The 20,941-nt window shown below is 36.2% G+C and overlaps 1 protein-coding gene across 1 annotated transcript in view; it reads right to left on the minus strand.

Moving 5' to 3' along the window:
• Nucleotides 1-3,576: 3,576 nt before the first annotated feature.
• The window catches only part of Tinag (tubulointerstitial nephritis antigen), an 85,045-nt gene continuing 67,680 nt past the window's right edge, over nt 3,577-20,941 (minus strand). The window contains exons 10-11 of the mRNA NM_001005549.1: nt 17,293-17,338; nt 3,577-3,910 (exon numbers count right to left, since the gene is read on the minus strand). Coding sequence (NP_001005549.1) covers nt 3,776-3,910; nt 17,293-17,338 — 181 coding nt within the window. The 3' untranslated portion in view covers nt 3,577-3,775. The remainder of the gene's footprint in view (nt 3,911-17,292; nt 17,339-20,941) is intronic.

Raw genomic sequence — 20,941 nt, forward strand, 5'->3', positions numbered from 1 at the left:
TTCTTCTTTGAGTTAAGTTTTCTTCTTACTTGGGTTCACTAGAAAAGTAGAACGTTTTAGACATAGCTCTGGCTAGCCTTGAATCCTCTTACCTGTCTTCCATGTAATGGGGATTTAAACCAGCAAAATCAAAGAACAGAAGTAAAATGGAGGAAATAGTTCTAATGTTATTTTCCACTTGAATAGCTCTGATGTATGTGCACCTACTGCATCATGCTGTTATCTTTGGAAAAGAAATATTCAACTTTCAGTATTGTAGGCCTTGCAAAGTATCACTTATGTTTTAACACCCATGAGAAACACTGACAGTGTTTACTTATGTTGCCTTATCTGTACTGTTTCAACAAGTGTAGGCTGGATATTGAACAAGAAGACATTGAGTTTTTTTATAGCATTTCTTTTTCTTGACACTTTGAGTATCAGGAGTCATCACAGGAAAAGCTAATAACTAGCAGGGGATACTTCCTGAGATGAGTCTGTCTCGAATTATAATCCACAAAAGATTTACTCCAGTAGGTTAGGCCCAGGAATCATTTTAGGAAAGATTCCTGCTATTAATATGCTTTTACTTTTATTATTAAACATATATAACAATCATTATACCCTTTTGAGCAAACCTCTGTAGAAAAATGAAGATGTACTGTCTTGTAGTGGTGCTATATAGACAAATAGATGATTTCTTAATCCTTAATGATGATCCTATAAGAAGTTTTAAAATTATATTAGTATGCGCTTTTATACTGGGACTGCTATTATGTTCTCTCTGATAATCAAAACTGCCAGTCTTTAGTGTCATGAGTTAACTGCTTCTGAGGTAGCAAGTAGGCATCTACTATTGAGAGCACATTCCAAAAGGTGGTAAAACCATTAAATAAAGGTCATAAAAAAGAAACTAATAATTTATTATGGGTGCTTGGACAGAAGAAAAATATTGACTGGGTTTAATCTATACAAAACTTCACTGATACCTTGATCATAAGAGTTATAGTTTTTAACTCTCTATGAACCTGCAGAGCTGATGACAGTTGATGAATGTTTAGTCAGATAATTACTCCTAATAGATATGCATGTAAACATTCTTGTTGTAAACTTATTTAATTTATGACTCGGATTTATGTGTAAACTTGTGATAAACCTTTTACCATGTAATCATGTATTCTGAAAGATATAAGTGCTGAGGACAAAAAGAGGAGACAGAACTGAGCTGAGGATACGATTTTTAGACAGAACTGAACTCAAGAAGAACTTAGAAGTAAAGGCATAGCATTTGGGGTAATGGTATTGAGAGTAAGGGCATTATTGTGACATTCAGAGCAGGAGAAGAGAGTAAGATTAGAAGAAGAATGCAGAGTGGAATAACTTAGAAACTTATAAGGCAATTTAAAACACTCAAAGAGCAATGTGCAGAATGTTAAGAGGAAGAAGGAAAAAAGAAGCTGCAAAGAGAACAGAAGGAGCAGGCAACCTTCTCCTTGCCATGAGACAGAGTAGGTCTTTTCTTAATAGTAAGGCAGGCTTAGTCTTATTAAAGAGAACAAAGCTTTTTTTTTCTTAAAGACTTGAGTTTAATTCATTTATCAATAAAAAGTGTAGAAGGTTTTTCTTTCTCAATGTAATAAAGATTGGAGCTCATTTTCCATCAAGAATGAGTGAGCTCTTTCTGCACAGGTGCTTGGTCCTTTGCTCCAAACGCATATGTAAGTATGGATGTGTGTTTGGAAGTATGTAATTATGAAAATGTATGAAAGGTGGGCTCAACTGGGTTGAACAGAAATGCATAAATATGCATATGTGAATCTGTAAATGGATTTATGTGAGTTTATGCTTATTTGCTTATGTAAAAGTTTTTTCTTCTGTGATTGTGATTTTCCTCTCCTGGTTCAATAGAAGTTTACTGCTTCAAACTTCCCCCTAGCCTGACTAGGGAGAGGCATCTGGACAAAATGGAAAAACCTCTAGCAATTAATCCTTTACTTTATCTCCTGCTGCTTTACAATAAGGTGGTAAATGCCAGAGACTGCAGTTTCTGGCCTCAAAAGGATTCAAGCAGGTCAGCTACAGTAGCAAAATAACTTAGACTTAAATAGGTAAACGTTTTATTATTATACAGCAACCCTAAATATCTCCTAGAATTATATCTTACCTCCATGAGTATTCTTTCCTCTCAAGAAGAACCAAGAATAAGAAAGAAGACCCACAGGGGCTGGACCCCAGCAGGGGATCTATTTTCCCCCCACTTTTGCTGGGCAAGAAAGAGCCTCCAGAGCAGCTTTCAGCCAAATAATTCTTTTTCAGTGAGGTATAGTTGGTCCTGCAAGCCTATCAGTACATGTCTACTCAGTGCTCACTCCTGGCTTAGCAGTTCTTTCAGAACCTAAACAAAGCATGTGTTGTAGGGATTGCTTCTAAAGCATCCCAGGATAACAAAACAACTCAAATTATTTTTCCAACTCTTATAAATGGAAAGCTACACCAACAAGGTGAATAACCCTCATGTAAATACTTAAAGGGAAAAATACTAAGTGAATAGATATTTATGATAAACCTACAGTGATTAATGATTAACACAACTGCATATATGCTTATGTGCCTGAATAGTGAGTGCTAAGGGGATCTGTCCACATGTGGTGCATTCTCACTTGCTCAGAACTATTGGCTTCTCTAATCTAAGTACTTCTGAACAAACAACATAAAAATTCCTAGGCTATCCTACCATTTCAACATGATCTTCTATGCTCATTTACTGACTAACTTTGCTCTCGTATTTTCATGCCCATGAATTTCTAAAAGACCATGTACCCATTTTTGTTTCACCTACTATGGAGAACTAAAATCAAAATTAGTATTAATGTAGCTTACTTTTTTACAGTTTCAAGCAGTAAACTGTGAAATGTTTTTGATATAGAAATGCATTTATTCTTTATGACTCTTGACATCATTCTGTTTTTGTTTTCAGGGGTTAATATGTTAACTTCCTAAGCACAAACTTGTAGTTAATTTTATGGTAAAGTTTACATATAGTGTCCTAGCTTCTCCAAATAGAAGTGTATTATGTCATTTGTTAACTTCTAAGCTTTTCTTTGCCTATCATTGTCTCCATCTCATAGAAAATACTTAGTTCTCAAGTAGCTGTTTACAGGGAGTTACTTTGTTTTGGGATAGAACTACAAGCAAGGTTTAGACAAAATAAAAGGAAACAAAATATTAGCTTAGTGAAAGAATAATTAAGAATTCATGTCTTCTGCTTCCAGCAAAACATAAGCAATGCTTAAACTAAGAAAACATTATTTGTTGAAAAAAAGTCACAGAGCTAGGACACTGGTGAGTTGGTTTGTGTGTGTGTGTGTGTGTGTGTGTGTGTGTGTGTGTGTGTGTGTATGAAAGAGAGAGAGAGAGAGAGAGAGAGAGAGAGAGAGAGAGAGAGAGTGTGTGTGTCTAATTGACTCAAGGTAGGTTCATCTAACTTCTATAAAGGATTGTTAGGAAATTTGAAACCTAATCCTTCCACAGTGTGAACATTATATTCAAAGGGAACACCATCATGAGACCAAAATAACAGCACTAGAGAAACTTTAATGACATTCAGTCATTCTTCCTTTTATTAGTATTTTAATAATATAAAGAGAACAGATAAAGCCTGGAGTAAACCAAGAAAACAGGAATGCTCTATGCATGCAGCAAAAATACAACACTTCCCCTGGCACAGAGAATCTTTGATTGCTAAAATTCAATTTAATGAGTTACTTAAATGCATGACCTTATGGAAATGTGATAGCTATGGATCATCTGAACTTGTCAGTTGCCCCCATGCTGCGATAATCAATTTTTCAATGTCAGATTCATTTACTCCTCGAAGAATCCTAAAATAGCCATTCTCTCCCCATGACTTTCCCCAGGAATTGGCAGCAATCTGCAGGAAGAAACAAAAACATGAAAACGTTGAGCATTATGCTTTGATATTTTTTAAATCCTTCCTCTACAAACAGAAAAATACTATTTAGCTTTAAATTACTTTTGACTTGTACAGAAAGTAATGATTAAGCACCTAAATATTTTCTGAATAATGATCAAGGAATTCTGTTCCTTATATCACATTAGTATCCTTGCATAGATTCATTGGCAAGAACCAGAACTGATGGCCCTTATATGTTATAACATGTGTGGACTGTAGAGTAGACATAAAATAAAATCTCCTGAGATGGGAGTCACACTGAGGAATTCTACAGATTAGATTGGTTTAGGAGTATGCCCATTAGCGATTTTCTTAATTTCATTAACTGAGATAGAAAGACCCATCCCTGAATGTGGGCAGCACCATTTCCTGGGCCAGACTCAAAAAAAAAAAAATAGCACAATGAGAACTTGCTTGTAAGTGTTGTTTTTCTCCTCTCTGCTCCTGACTGTGGCTACAATGTGAGCAGTTCCCTCATACTTTGTTCCTGTGGTTTCCCCACTACGATAAACCAGAAACTAGAAATGGGAGCTTAAATAAACCCTTTCTTCCTTAAATTACTTTTGACCGGATATTTTGTCACATCAAATGAAGAAGACAATATGATACAGATTGCATGAGAGTTAAGACCCATACTGTGTTAAGCACAAAATAAATAATAAATTATTCTTTGAGTTCAGCAAAGTTATAATCTAATGAATTGTGACCATCCTGGGCTAAGTGTTAAGGTAGATATAGCTGGAGTGCACTTGAGGTCACTGTAGCTGCACCATCTTTAATGCTTGGCACGTGAAAGGTATGGAACTACTCTCCAAAACACATAGGGAAGGCTGTGCAGAAACAGGCCAAACAGTTTACAGTGTAGAGAGATGCTGGGGCAGAGAAAAGCAGCAAACACCATAAGCCATAAGCACTATGCATGGAGCAGCATAAAGAAGTTTATTGAAGTAATTAAATTGTTAAAAATTCTTGTTAGATAGTTCAACCTAGGAGAAAACCTCGGATTCATCATAGATTATATACCAGCCTCAAACACACTAAGGAGGCACATTAGAATCCTCAAAGCTAAGAAATTCCTCCCTAGGACTAGCTCCATAGACACCAGGCCTGTTTGCTAAATGACTACTCTCAGTTATGTAATCTAATGAAGGCAGAGCAAATAAAGTATCTGAGAAAATAAAATCAGCAGGAATTAGAAGTTCTTCCTTTATTCTTTTTCTTTTTAAACTCTGGGGATGATTGGAGAGCTGGACTGGATCCAGAGTAACATTGAGATCTGAAGGTTGAGTGAGTAAGTACATTGGGAGGCAAAAGTGCTAATGGACTGTGCAGAGAATGTCATAAAGGCAGGAGAGGCACATGGAGGGAGTTATTTGACCACATCTAAATGCAGTAGACCAGCTCTGTAAATTAGAGACTTCATAACAACAGCTGCCACACTTGGCTTCCATTCACCCTGTTCTGGGTCTAAGGCAGAAAGTGATCTCGAGTGTGATCTATACCAATATTGCCAAGGCATATGGTGTAGCAGGCAGCTTCCACAGTTTTCTCCTCTGAAACAGACTCCCTCAGCTTCAGAAGTTGTCCTGACAGCTTCAGTTTTCAAAAAAAAAAAACATCCCATTATCATCAGCATTTCTTTTTTAGATTTGGCTTTTTGCTTCCTCAATCATCCCTGACACCTGAAAGGGGAACTCTCAAAGACAGGTCTGAAATCATGAATTCAGTGTCTCTCCTCAAAGTTGAAATGGACTTTGAACACCTGGAAATGAGACAGCCACAAAGTGGATGAGCATCATTCTAACTAGGATCTAAACAGAATTCCAATTCCCAAATTTTGTCGTCAGTACCAATATGTGTACATATTGGAGAATGGTTTGTTGTGTGATTATGTATCTGTATATGCTTATGTCTTCCCTCAGATGGGAAAATCAAGTACAGATAACCTCAAGTGAAAAATATTTCAGGAGCATTATTTTTATAGTGAAACTATGATATTTGTAACATTGTACATGTTCCCATCTGACAATCTGAAGATTATTACCATTCAAAATTTTGTTACTTCACCTTTGGAAAAACTGGGAACTACATGTAAAATTTGTTAAACAAATGTAAAGTTATATGCTGATGAAAGCTGGGATGGCTAATCTTGGCTGTCAACTTGACTACATCTGGAATCAACTGAAACCCAAACAGATGAACATGCTTGTTAGGAATATTTTTTTTTGGAGGAATCATTTGATATGAGAAGACCCATTCTAAATCTGAGATATACCTTCTGGTGCAACTCATATGGGACGTGAAGAAGGCAGGTTCCTGACTCGCCTGTCAAGTCTATTTATCTTTTGGCTGAGTTATCCGCTCACTGACATCAGAACCTACCTCTCCAGAATTCCAACCAAAACTAAAGGCTAACAGCCCTCTCAGACTCTTGTCGATCCCTTACACAAGATTGGGACTATTGAGATTAATGTAGAACTTGATTAAACAACTTCTTAAAAATGCTTAACTTTGTCACAAAGATGCAAGAATCTTGGGGGAGGGGTGAGGTGTTGATATATTACATTTGACCTATCATAAAATCAACTCATGATATAAGTATTAATGAATTAAAATGAATTGGCCCTTCCACCATCTTATATAATGTGTCTTCAAGAATCTATACTTAATAGCAGTTACTTCTGAAGTGTTGAAAGCATTTCTTTTATTCTTAGAGAACAAAGCAAGAGCATTTATTATTACCACACACATCAACACTTTAATGGAAGGCCCTTAGGCTCCATTTAAAGAAGACAAAGAATGCTTAATAAAAATATAATTAACATATACAAGTGATCTTCTATATATAAGAGATCTTACTACTCCACCAGAAAATTTTAAGAGCTCATAAACACTTTCATTAAACTTGTGAGAGACAAAATTAACATACAAATATCAGAAGCTTTTCTACATACTAATTACAAAAACATGGAGAGAGAAATAAGAGAAAGAATCCTATATATAAGACAAACAAAAACACACACTAACAACAAAATGCCTGGTATAAACAAGAAAGTAAAAATCTCTACCTTGAAAACTGAAGAAATTGAAAAGGACACTAGAAAATATCCCCCGTGATAAGGGATTACAAAATTAATTTTGTGAAAATGGCCATTCAACTAAGAGCTAACTACAGATTCAACACAATGTTGATAAAGATTCTAATGCCATAAATAGAAACGGATAAAAATAGCCTGACAGTGGGGAGAAAATACACAAGATCAACAGAATGGAATAAAGAACCAACACACACACACACACACACACACACACACACACACACACACACACACACAGCCCCACAATCACAGACACCAGATCGAATGATAATATGGTAATACAGATTGAGAAAACACAGTATCTTTCACAGTTATTTGAAAGCAACATAAACATGTAGAAGAAGAAAATTAGAGTCTTATGTTTTAGTATCGGTATGTTGGTTTGTAGAATTCCTTATTTTATGGGCCCTGGAAAGATTTAATGTAGCACTGGCTTTATTTGTTCTTTAGATATTTGTGGAAATTGAGAAGACTGCCCACCCAAAGGTTGGTTGGTTTGGTTGGTTGGTTTTTTCATTTTTGTTTTTTGTTTTGTTTTTGGTTTTTTGGGGGGTTTTATTGTGAGAATGACGTAATGAAGTCAGTTTTCTAAATATCTCCCAAGAAGTGCTCAGGCTTTCTACCGCAATCCCCTTGAAGGTTTTCTTTCTCAGAAACACATATATTTCATGTTGAATAATTTACAGTGTATTGCCACAGAGTTCTACAACCAAATATTCTATTTGGTGGAATTAGGAAAGTCCTGTAGAGGAGGGAAGGAGCCAGAGAGATCAAAGACACCACAAGAACATGGCCCACAGAATCAACTGACTGGGATGCGAGTGGGCTCACAGAGATCAGGGAGCCTATATGGGTCTGACCTAGGTTTTCTGCATGTATGTTATGGCTGTGTAGCTCACTGTTTTGGGGGGACTTCTAACAGATGGAGCAGGGGCTCTTTCTGACTCTTGTCTGTCTGTGGGACTCTTTTCCTCCTGCTGGGTTGCCTCATCCAGCCTTGACCTGAGAATGTGTGCCTGGTCCTATTGCAGTTTGTTATGCCATATTTGCTTGATGTCCCTGAAAGACCTACTCTTTTCTGGGGGGAGGTGAAGTGGGTGGATCCAGGAGAGGGATGGGGGAGAAGTGAGACTAGAAGAGTAGATAAAAAGGAAAAAGAACCACCGCTGTATCGCCAAACCTTTTCACAATAGTCTCTTTATTAACTTTGTGTACATTCGGCAGTTTCACTTTCAGTGTGGATTATTTTGTTTCTTTTTTAGTTTTTCAGAAAATTACTTTTCAAGAATCAATTATTTTCTTTAGTTTACATGTGCTTTCTTTCCTTTTATTAACTGTAGGCCTTATCTTTATAAATTTTCTTTCTTTATTGATTATGAGGTTCTCCAATAACTGAAGGAATCACTGTTATGACATCTTCTTAAAATGGTATTTGTTACTTCTTTTATAATCCATTAATTTTATATTAATTTTTATAATATTTTAAGCACAAACATTTCTAACAAGGTGTAGTCTATATAATTTCAATCTTATGTGCTCATTGAATTTACCTTCACCTTGGTAAATATTTCATGAGCTTTCAAATATTTATCTATAGTAGAATTCCATCAAACAGTGTTACCAGGCTTCATCCATAATTAGATATTAGTGGATTTTCCTATGAGATACTGAGTTAGAAATACACACATATATTTATTTATATAACTTTAGCCTGGCTGTTACTGTTAGGTTGTGCCACTGTTCCTGCTATCCTGACACGACTGCACTCTTTCAATTTTCCTTGTCTGGATACCCATTATCTTACTTGCACTTTCAAGACAGCTGTCAGTTCCAAGGAGGCAGGCACACCCTCACTATCCCCTTGTCATCTTTGTTTGACTAAGCAACTTTGTAACATTGTTATTTGGTGGATTTTTCTGCTTTGTTTTCTTTTGTTTTGTTTGTTTCTTTGTTTTTGTATTTAAACATTGGTTGCTTGTCCTATTTACTTAAATATATGCATATTTATATATGTATATGATGCATATGTATATGATGTCTGTGTATATGTATATGTATATGTGTATGCATATGCGTATGTATTTGTATATGTATCCTTCCATTTTCTCCTTTTAACCCATCCCATATTCCTCCTCACTTTGTTCATACTTGTGGGCATATTTTCCTTTGATTATAGTTGTTATATATTTTTAATGGAAGACTGTGTCTTTCTCTTTATCTTTTATGTTCTGCTATTGATAATGAAATTCTTTCATATATCCTTCTATTTTCATGATTTCTCCTGATTAGAGTTTATGGCTATATCTGAAACTTTGAGTTAGTATCTTTTATGTTTGGAAAACTGGCCACTATAAGGTGAAATATAAATTCTGCTGTGTTGTCTTTCTCCCTTTTTTTCCAGGAGTATGAACATATGAACATATATTATGCGGTGGAAACTTAAGGGTTCTGTGGAAAGTCAGTTGTGTCAGATGGTGTTTTTCTGGGGCAAACACATGAAAGAACATTTCTCTGAAGCAGACACAGGTGAAAGGCTAGACTTGTGAAGGAATGTGTCACTGAAGCAAACACAGGTGAAGGATGTTCTGCTAACACAAGCAGATGAAGGATTCTTTGCTAACAACAGGCATGTATTGGTCTGCTTTACATTGTGAAGTTGAGCTCCATTTGCTGTGACTACATAGAGAGAAATGCACCCAAAAACCTCTGCTGGTGTGCTGGAAGCTTCTTATCACCTCTGAGGACTTGAGCCAATTGTCAGAAGCAGACTCACGGAGTTTTGCCAAGTCCGACTCACTCATATGCTGGGGCAAAACATGAAAAGAAAGAAGCTTGGAGGACACATGATGTTTGAAGGGTGTATATATAGGACTCAATGGACTGTGAGCTGAGCTTGGCTTGTTTGCATAGCTAAACACTTCTTGTTCTCCCTTCTTCACTGATCCTCGATTCCCTGGCACTCCTGCAGGCACTGGTTCTTCCTTACCACTCCGGCCAATTCAGCTAAGGCCTGCCTGTTGCTACTAGGTCATCCCATGCTGCTCCTATCCTGACACTACTAAACTGGACTGCTGGGATATCTGTGAAGAATTTGCAAGTGGATCGAGCTCCACTACTGACCTGTGGAACTCAACTGCTGTTTTCCTGACAATGCATATGATATTTGCTCCAAAGAACATTTTCTAAATAGGTTCACTTCCCCATACATTTTCTTTTCTACCACTTCTGGTAGATGGTGGGCTAGAAGGAAGATTAAAGCATTTAAGAACCATCATTAAAAGTAGGTTTGAACATTGTTTTTTCTCTATCCAGAGGCAGTCCTTTGTCCCCCCCACCCCACCCCTAGGACAAGTATCTCCTCTGCTTCTCCCTAGTCCTCTATCACCTGTCTTTATCTCTTACTCTTGGTCCTTGTCTTTCTAGGTCAAATAAATCACCTTTGTGCTGAAAAAAAAAGTAGGCTTGAAAAAAATTAAGCTTGCAGTAATGTTTCCATCTGTTTCTGCACACATTTATTGAAATTTTCATTTTTATTCCATATCTTCTCTATAATTTGTGCATATTTTGTTAACTTTATTTAAAATCATTAATTGAAGTGCTAAGTATAAAAATAAGAGATGAAAACTAAAGTGATACAAGTAGGAAAAGAAGTCAAATTATTACCATCTGCAGATGACATAATCTATCATATATAGGCATATAGATAGATATATAGATGTAGTATAATATAATATACATCTCCAAATTCTATCAGAATACTTGTAGAAATTATCAGCATTTTCAGCAAAATGACAGAATACAAGACATCACAGACACACTCCCACTTCACAATAGCTCAGAAAAAAATAAAATATCTAGGAGGAAACCTAATCAAGTAGGTTAAACACCTCTACAGTGAAAACTTTAAATCTCTGAAGAGACTGAGGAAAACAGTAAGAAAGTAGAAAGACTTCCCATGCATTGGTGTAGTCCAGTGGAACAAAATAGGAAATCTGAATGTTGGTCCACACAACTGTGACCGTCTGATAGTTGACAGAGATGACAAAAAACATACACTGGAGAAAAGAGTGACTTCAATAAATGGTGTTGTGAAAACTAGATGCCAACATGGAGAAAAACTAAATTTGTCCTGTATCAATTAATTTGAACAACAACTAACCCGACATTGATCAAAGACCTCAATATGGAGCCTGAAATGGTAGAAGAAAACATAATCAGATAAGGCAGGGATAACAAAGGGCTTTCTGAGTCTGACTCCAACTGTTCAGGAATTAAGGCAAACAAAAACCAAAACTAAAAAGCTTCTGTACAAATTTCCTTTTTTTCCAGATTTCTCTCATTCCTACTTTATGAAGTGTTTTTATGGTTGCTATTTTAAGTCCTACCTATCAGGCACAATTCGTTAATTATATTGAAAGCTTTCTTCTACTGAGGACTGGCCATAATTTTGCTTAGTCACCTAAATTTTTAGTATGGACTAGATCTGCTAATTGCAAACACTGGTCTAGGATCTGTTTAACACAAAGGCTTAGCCCTTTCTTTATATAGGAGGATATGCTAAGAGACTCATCATTTAAGCACTGAAAAACTTGAGTTGGTCAGAAATGGGAATTTTATTAAACTCAATTCACATGTGACTTTAAGCATTGCAAGATGGTCACTTCACAAAGGATCCTGGGATACCGAAGAATTTGTGCAGATTTTCCATTCTCTTCCTTTACTTGTAAGTTCAAGTGATCAGTCATTATTTCATGGGAGGAAACAGATGTAAGCTTTGGGTCCCTCTAGACTTCTCTGTAAGCTGAATCACATTCTCAGTAATGTTTTCTCTACCCATGACAAAAAATGATTCTCAGCTTGAGTCTGGACCCACCAAATACCCCCAGATCACAAGAAAAGATACATAATTCATCCACTCCCATTTTTAAAATAAAATATAAGATTAAATGTATGTCTACATATATGTTGTGGCTGTTATCTTGGTAGGTTTTTTTTTTCTTTTTCAAACTCCTAACAGTGGGAGCAGGTGTATCTGTATTCTTTCACCTACTGTTGAAACTCTCTCTCCTATTGGGTTGCCTTGTCCAGCCTCAAGCTGAGAGCTTTTACCTAGTCTTACAGTACTTTGTGTTGTCCTGTCTGGCTGTCGTCACTTGAAGGCCTGCACTTTTCTGAGAAGAAAATCGAGGAGGAGTAGATCTGAAGGAGAGGAAGTGTGTCAGGATCAAGGAGAAGTAGGAGGACAAACTGGTTCAGATGTATTGTATAAGAATCTATTTTCAAAGGTTGGGGATTTAGCTCAGTGATAGAGCGCTTGCCTAGCAAGCGCAAGGCCCTGGGTTCGGTCCCCAGCTCCAAAAAAAAAAAAAAAAAAAAAAAAAAAAAAAAAAAAAAAAAGAATCTATTTTCAAGGAAAAGAAAAAAATTGTATTTACTTAGTTTTGTCTCTGGCTTACTAGTATCTATTGCATTTACCCAGCAATGGAAAACACCTAACACCTCTATTAGAAAATGGGCCAATGTTATAAATATTTTTATACTCCTATCATGTAACTTTGGGAAAACAATAGGTAGTTTGTTTTCTATTTCTGGGCGCTTTTGAAAAAAAATCTCCATGAACCTAAAATGGAAATAATGTAATGATAAGGAATGCTTTCCTTTTCTTCTCCTAAAAACATTTACTCTTCACATACAACAGGGATTAAGCCTGCAGTCATCTGTCTGGTTCACTGACTTAATGTACATATGTGAAGCAGCTTCTCCTATCTCTCCCCTGAGCCCAACAGTGATTGTTCAGACAAAATCCCAAATTAGTTCCCAAGGACATAACTTTATCTCCCTCAGTATTTACATGTCAGAATAGACAAAGCCCAGTATTAGAAGACATTATCTGGAGTTTATTCAGGCCTTTGGAAGTTATATTTATTTTATTAAAGGCCAGGGCAATGTGAAAAATGTCATTTTATTTTCCTTATTCTTCAGGAAAAAAGGAAACTGCTTTTCTCCTGTTGGTAATTGGAGAAATCTCCTGGTCTCTATTACTACATTATGGGGCATCTACTGCTAGAAATTTCCAGATTCACATTATGTTATGAGTGAGTATGAGGTATGTAGGGCCTATGTTGTTTCCCTGGGATGTTACTCTATGTTGACCTGGCTGTATAGTGAACTGGGCTCTGTTTATAACCCAGGTACTCCATCCTATGTGTGATATGCCTGTGTGTACATGTTGATAACAAGTCAAATAGTATCTCAATTAAAGATGAGCAAGAAGCCTAAGGGCAGGAGTTCAATCTTTATGATTACAGCCTGGTATGGTGGTGCATGCTTAGAATCCCAGTGCTAGTAAGGTGAAGAAAAGGGACATACCTATTGGCAAGTTCCAGATCAGTGAGCAACAATGAACCCTTGAAAAAGTAGTAACAAAGAAACAACACCTGAGGTTGCCCTTAACCTCCACATTTCTTCATAGGCATGAGCATATGTACACACATGTACACACACACACACACACACACACACACACACACAAAGATAGTGTTTGATATCTATATAGTAAATATCTGAGAGTATATATGTGTGGAGATATATATATATATATATATGTAGGCATTTTTCATACGCATCTGTTCATGTATTCATATGCATACCACTTATGGTCTCTCAGTTGGAGAAGATCAAGATGAGATGATGTTACACCATTTTCCAATACACATTTCCCCTCACACCCACTCAACAAATAGCTATCCAGTGTAATGTGTTAATAACTATTATGAGTTAATTATATCAAAACATGACTTTCTCTAAACATCATAATGAAATTGAATATGCTTCAAATTTCTTCAATAAGAATTTCAACATAGAATCAATTATAAATATTAAATATTGCCCTCCATATTCTTTTTTACTATAAAACATTAGTGTTATTTATAAAGATATTTGCTAAAAACCACTCTGGTGAGTGTACATCCCAACACTTAATGGCTTCTATGTTATTTTCATTATGTTCTATCCATTGAAATGTAGATTACAGGTATAGACGTTTTAGTATTTCTGGACATGTCTGAGGGCTGAAAGGTTAGATGAGATAAATCTGTGTTTGAATGCTTAGTCTCTAGTTGGTGAAATGATTTGGGATGAATTAGGAGTTGTGGCCTTTTTGGAGGAGGTGTGTCATTGGGGGTAGGCTTTGGAGTTTCAGTGACTAGCACCATGTTAAGTCTCATTCTCTCTCTCTGCCTCTCACTCGTGAGTCAAAACATAAGTTCTCAGAGGTTTCTGTTGTCATTCCTTCATTCTTCCATCAGGGACTCTAGTCCTCTGGAATTAAAAGTTCCAAAATTAAATCCTTTCTTTTTTAATTTGCCTTGTCCATGGTGTTTTATCATAGTAATAGAAAAATAGCTACAAGTTAATATCAGAGAGTACATATTATGACAGACCTGACCATGCTGGTTTTAGAAGGATGTGGAAAACGTTGAAGCTTTGAACTAGAAAAACTGTTTAATATTGCAAGTGGGGCAATCCCAATAGAAGGGCATCCCAATAGAAGATTGGAGGAAAGTAGTGCTGAGAGCAATGGAGACTATGGAGTCCCAGTTCAAGAGGCTTCTAAGGGAAAGCAACTGATCACTTTTGTGATATTTTGGCAAAGAACATAGGTGTCCTTTGCTCTTGTCCTAAGTAGCTTCCTGAGTCTAAATTGAAATATTAGACTAATTTTCTTGGTGGAGTTTTTAAGAAGGCCTACTATTACCTTTGTTGTATGGTTATTGGTAATCACCCTTAAGTAAGTTTCAATAAAAATGAGAAAGCAAGACAAAACAAACACAAATGCATGAAGAGAGAGAAAGAGACATACACACCCACACCCACACAGAGCACAGAGACAGAGAAAGAACAGAGAGACAGAGGGAGACAGAGAGAGAAAGACAGAGAGAGACAGAGAGAACAGGTTAAAGTAAAAAGAGAGAGGGAAGCATCTGGAAAATTAATGTTGGAACCAAAGTTTGTGCAGAAAGAAATGAGAAGAATAAAGAAAGGTCTTTTCCAAAATAGGATAAAGAGTGGGGTTCTCTAAGTTTAAGAGCTCACCAAGCTAAGCTTCCAACTCATAAAAAGGAAAGGACTAAAGAAGTCCCTACACCTAGAAATAACAAATGGATATATATTGAAATGTGATTCAGGAGGTCAAAGCTCCAAACCAAGAAAGGTATCAAATTTTGCAGTATTGTCCATGTGGTTCTGGCTCTAGAATCATGAATGACACATGTAATAAGGGTTGTGGACTCTTCTTCAGCTGTTAAGGAGAATTACTGAGATCTGGTATGTAGCAGGGGAGGGGAGTCTCTTCAAGGAAGCTCTAAAAACTATTGAGTGAACTTGTAAAGGTAAACTGAATTGATTAGTGACCCCAATATGTTATAGATGCCAGATTCTTGAGACATCTACCAAGGAAAGCTTCAGACCTCAAGAGAGAGAAGTTTAGTATAAAACTGGAAGGACGAAGTCATCTAATCCCTTTGGTATCAGACAAAGAGCTACAGAGTTTTCCCTGCTAGGTTTTGGTCTAGATTTGGCCCAGTATTTCTTCACTATGTCTTCATCCCCCCTTCTAGAATGATATATTATCTGTTGTTGTATGCTAGAACTGTGTAAGTTGATTTTCTGATTGTACAGAAAGGTACATTTCAGTAGAGCTTTGGGTCTCAGAAGAGATCTTGGACTTTTAAACTGTATTGATATTATAAAAGATTATAGGAGATTTATAAGATGGACTAAACACATTTTGTACTATGATATGGCCACAGGCTGTGTGAGTCAGAGAGCAGATTGTGATGGTTAAAATGAAAATAGTCCCCTTAGGCTCATTTGATGGTAGAATTGTTTGGAAAGGTATGGCCTTATTTAACGAGGTCTGCCATTGGGAAAGGGTTTTGAGGGTTCACAAGACTCAAACAATTACATCTTTGCCATATATCTAAAGATACAGTCCCTTAGCTTCTACTCCAGATCCACACCTGCTACCATGCTCACCACCAGTACTGTCATAGACTCTAACACTCTGAGACTATAACCAAATAATTTTTCATATGTTTCTTTGGCTGTAATGTTTTATTAGAAAATTCCCTCTACCCTCTTTCTGTCTGCCTGTCTCTGTCTCTGTCTCTGTCTCTGTCTCTGTCTCTCTCTCTCTCTCTCTCTCTCTCTGTGTGTGTGCGCGCGCGCGCGCACGCACACACGCGCGTGCGCTCATTCTGTCGGTAAAGCCACTTGATGGTAAGAATTCTGAGTTTGCCCTTTGCAACTAACATAGTTAGATGAGAAATTTTACTTCTGCTAGTGGTTCTCTAATGTCCATTTTTCTTGAGGTGGATGATAATAATACACACATATAAATACATGTTCACAAAATAAATAAATATCAATGTAATTTAATTTTAAATGTATTTTAAAATTTTTAAAATATATAAATATCAATGTATTTTAAAAATAAGATTTGGAATAATTGCATGCTTTCATTATAAATAATTGACTATTTTTTCAATATATTCTAATCCTCAATTTTTTTATTACTTGTTTCTTACTTATTAAGGTGTTTTATTTTGGAGTTACTTTTCTATTAGAAAGGATCTCTTGTAACCTGAGCTGGATTTTAAATTCCATTTTAAATCCATGTATGCAAGGATACCTGAACCTCTTGTCGTGACTTTCTAAGTGTTGATGTAATAGGCATGCATCAACATTCCTGGTAAAGTTCCACATTACTTTTGAGACTAGATGTTAGCTCCTTCACAGAGAAGATACATGTTTATGTGATAATTGGCAAAAATTACTTTTAACTTTTAACTTTTTATAGATATGTATGTATATATTATACTATATATATACATGCATATGCTGCATATATGCATGATATTAATATAGCAAAGGCTTCAAGTTGGCTGATATGAATACAGATATGAGGAATATAATATTATTTTAATCTAGATGATAATAAAATAGTTATCCTACTGAGCCTCAATTTGAAAGAAACAAAAACAAATTATTCTTTTATAACTTGAAAACACAGGACTTGAAGAAAACTGTTATTACAATACAAACTGTTATAATTAGCTTTGTGCTGAAGAAAATAACAATGTGTGAAAAACATTTCATAATGTGATTACATAATATCAATCTGGGAACCGTGGGGCTGGGTTTCATTTTACAGTAGGAATTCAGTGGGAGAGCTATACATACCCAAAATTTTTCTTTCTTCCCTTGTGCTCCTCTCAGTGTGCCCCATCTGTAATAATAGCAATGATTAATTAGTTAAAACACTTTGTTTTTACCTGAAAACATTTCTTTTACTGTCATTCTCTTTTAAATGTTGCATGTTCTAATCTGCCTTACAACAAAAATGTCATAATTGACTTCCAGAGTTTGATTGTATAGCTTTCTTCTTCACTATAACATTATTTATGTGAGAAATAAAAGGTTATCTTTATCCAAGTAGCATGAAATTAAACATGTTTACCAAAAGAAATGAGAGAGAGAGAGAGAGAGAGAGAGAGAGAGAGAGAGAAAGAGAGAGAGACCCTTTCATGTGTGATCAGTTCTCAGACAAGCAACTACTACCTTGAGAAAGAAGTTCCCTTGTGGACTAGGAAAGTGTGTGTGTGTGTGTGTGTGTGTGTGTGTGTGTGTGTGTGTGTGTGTGTGTGTGTGTGTAGACAAAATCAGAGATTCTGTCTATGTGGCATAGAGAAGCCCTCACAGTTAGTGGGTAAAGTTTTTTCAGGTACCGGAGTTTGTGGGTAGAATGCCCACCCTCTTAAGTAACTCTTTGCCTATGCTCTGTGGAGCAGTCCAATAGATTCACCGGTCTCAGAATGAACATTTATGCAATGGTGCCTCAATCTGTCATTGAGACATTGGGTACACAATGCTTACTTATCACCTAGGAAGGAATTTCAGCAACAGGTTCTAAGACACCTGTGAAGAGGGGTTTTAAAGATAGCTGTCATATTTTCATGTCACACACTGAAGCTCTACCATAAATGACCATAGATGTCCCCAAGACTTCTAAAAGTGTAATGTAGATATAAGTAATTGATATAGGTTGGAAAGTTCATATAAAATATTCATATATACATACTACCTAATGAAGTACCTATGTTCCCAATTTCTGCACATATGTACACATCTAGAAATTGAATACTAGACTCTCAGTTACATGTAGCAGTTCCTCCAATATTTTCTGGGTTTTTTTTCCTCTTAACAATATGTGTGAGGTAGGTATTGTTCTCCTGTTTTACTTGATGACATAATGAATAGTTTTCTAGAATTGTACAGTAGGAAAGATGAACCAGAAAACCAAATCTCATATTCATTAACATACTTTGTTTCTTCATTCTCTTTCCTTCTTAATTTGTTTCTTCATTTCTTTCACTTTTTCTTTTTTTGAAATTTATTTTTCTCTCACACAACACATCCTAACTGTAAGTTCCCCTCCCTCGACTTCTCCTATACCTGCACCCCACCTCCCCTCTCTGCTTTCACAAAAAGCAGACTTCACAGAGATATAAAGTAAACGTGATCTAACAAGACTCAATAAAACCAGCATAAACTTTCATACTAGGCAGGGAAAGGTGACCCAGTATGATGAAAGGAGTTCTAGAGCAGACTACAGGGTCAAAGACACTCCCACTCTCACTGTTCAAAACATCAAGTTAATAACCATAACACATGTACAGAAGATCTAGTGTAGACACATGCATATTTCTTGTTTGTTTGAAACAAGATTTTGTTAGGTGACATGGGCCAAAAACTCACTATACAGACCAAGTTATGTGGATAAATCTTGCCTCTACTTCCTAACATTTGGAGTTGTAAAACTTATACTTATATTCATCTTATGTTGCTTTCTATTATAAACACATAACCCCAGCTGTAGGGGTTTCCTATGAAACACTGGATTGTATGGTGACTTTCATTTTCATATAATTTGATGGATTATGAGAATAAAATGTATTATTCTCTGACATTACACTAACATCTCTTTAACATATACAACCTTATCCTCAGAGTTTCTTTATACTGAAAATCAAGACAAAATTTTATAGAACAGGCTTTTCCAGAAAACACACAAACTTATTGTTCAAATATTTTGTAATCTGTCCATTTGCAAAAATGGCATTTAATGGCTTAAGTACTAATTATAAAAAAAATGAAAAGTTATTGTCAACAGATGACAGGCTTCTGTTGTACAATGATATTCTCTCTCAATTGAGCCATTTCCTCCAGAATAATGGGAATACACTCTTAAGACTCAGAAAGTAAATGACTCACAAGTCTTAGAAGGTTCCTGAAAGAAAATTCACAGGGCCCCTACCCAAGATATGGAAGTAGTAAAAGAAACGTTGGAGGAGGAATTTCTGGGCTGCCTAGAAAATGACCCTATTTCAAGTCATTCAGTGAACTCCAAGGATATAGTTCCCATAATTTGTCACCCAAGCTGAGGTAAGCTTCAGTGATCTGTCTGCCCTAAGTTGTCCAAACTTTTATGAATAACTGCTCCCCACACTCCTGTTGTTAACAATTCCATAAGTTTATTGGCTCACAAAGTTTTGTGGAGTCATTATTTTGTTATATAGTTAATGTTCTATCTCAGGTAAATACATCTGAGGTCTCCTGGGAAGGTTTCACGCAATAGCTTCTGGTAGGATCTGTGGAATATTCTGAACTTTGACCCTTTGTCATGAGCTTGTGAAAGAAAATGTAATAAGGATGATTAAGAAAATCTGAAGATCATCTCTGCTTCCTTTTAATTCTGTCCGAGGCTGGGTGCTAACTGCACTTTTGATCTCCTTTTTCTCCGTTTTGCTAAAAAATGAGAATACGTTGGCTTGAATATCTGGGCAGCTTAATGTTTAGGTTAATAAGATCAGAGCACAATTCCCAAAATCATTGTACAGTTTTATAGCTGCTTTTAACTCTTTGCAACTTTCCAAAAGCCACTGATTGTTGAAAAAATTGTCATTCAAAAGTGTCTCAAGATATTAGAAGTCCGATGCCTATTTCACATCCTATAACCTATCATGGTTGGGGGGGGAGGGAGGGAGGGAAGGAGGGAGGGAGGAAGGGAGAGAGAGAGAGAGAGAGAGAGAATTTGGATGTATCTTTGTGTGTGCCATGTGGTCTGTCCAAGTCAGAGGACATTCTCAGGTATTTATATTCATCTTCTACTTTGTATGAAACAAGGTTCCTGTTCTTTTCTTCTTTTCCTTTCCTGCTATAGACTACAGGATGAGTGCCTGTGAGAATCTGGGGATCTCCTTTCTCTACACCTCATATTCCTTTATGAATACAGACTCTTCTTGTAGAAAGTCTGGTTTTTACAGGTTAGGGTGATTTAAACATGAGTCTTCATGGTTGTACTCAACTGTTATACCTACTAAGCAATCTCCCCAACCACACAGATGAAAACATCTTATTTCTTATTTTCTGTTCATTGATAAGAGCCATCTAAACAACTTCAGGATGCCTTCAGTATGCTTGCAGACTTCCTTTCACGTGGCCCGGCTGACACATTAGCTGTTTAGTTAAAGTGCAAAATATAGGATTAAATAGAAAGAATCATTAATCTGAGATTATATAAGCACAACATAGTCCTTCTCTCTGAGATACTAACAGGTATTGTGATAAGTTGCTTTTAAGAAGGTATATGACAGAATTGTTATCAACATCTGAAAGAATTACTTCCCTAAAAGTTATGCGCATTATACAGAACAATTTCACAACATTCAAACAGCAAACCCAACATTATCAATATTGCTTTGTCACTTACTAAGGTATTTTGAATTCCTTATGCTCTGGAGCATTTAGGAGTGAAGCATAGAAGAACCAA

This window comes from Rattus norvegicus, chromosome 8, assembly GCF_036323735.1.
Source record: "Rattus norvegicus strain BN/NHsdMcwi chromosome 8, GRCr8, whole genome shotgun sequence".
In the NCBI taxonomy this organism is placed as follows: domain Eukaryota; kingdom Metazoa; phylum Chordata; class Mammalia; order Rodentia; family Muridae; genus Rattus; species Rattus norvegicus.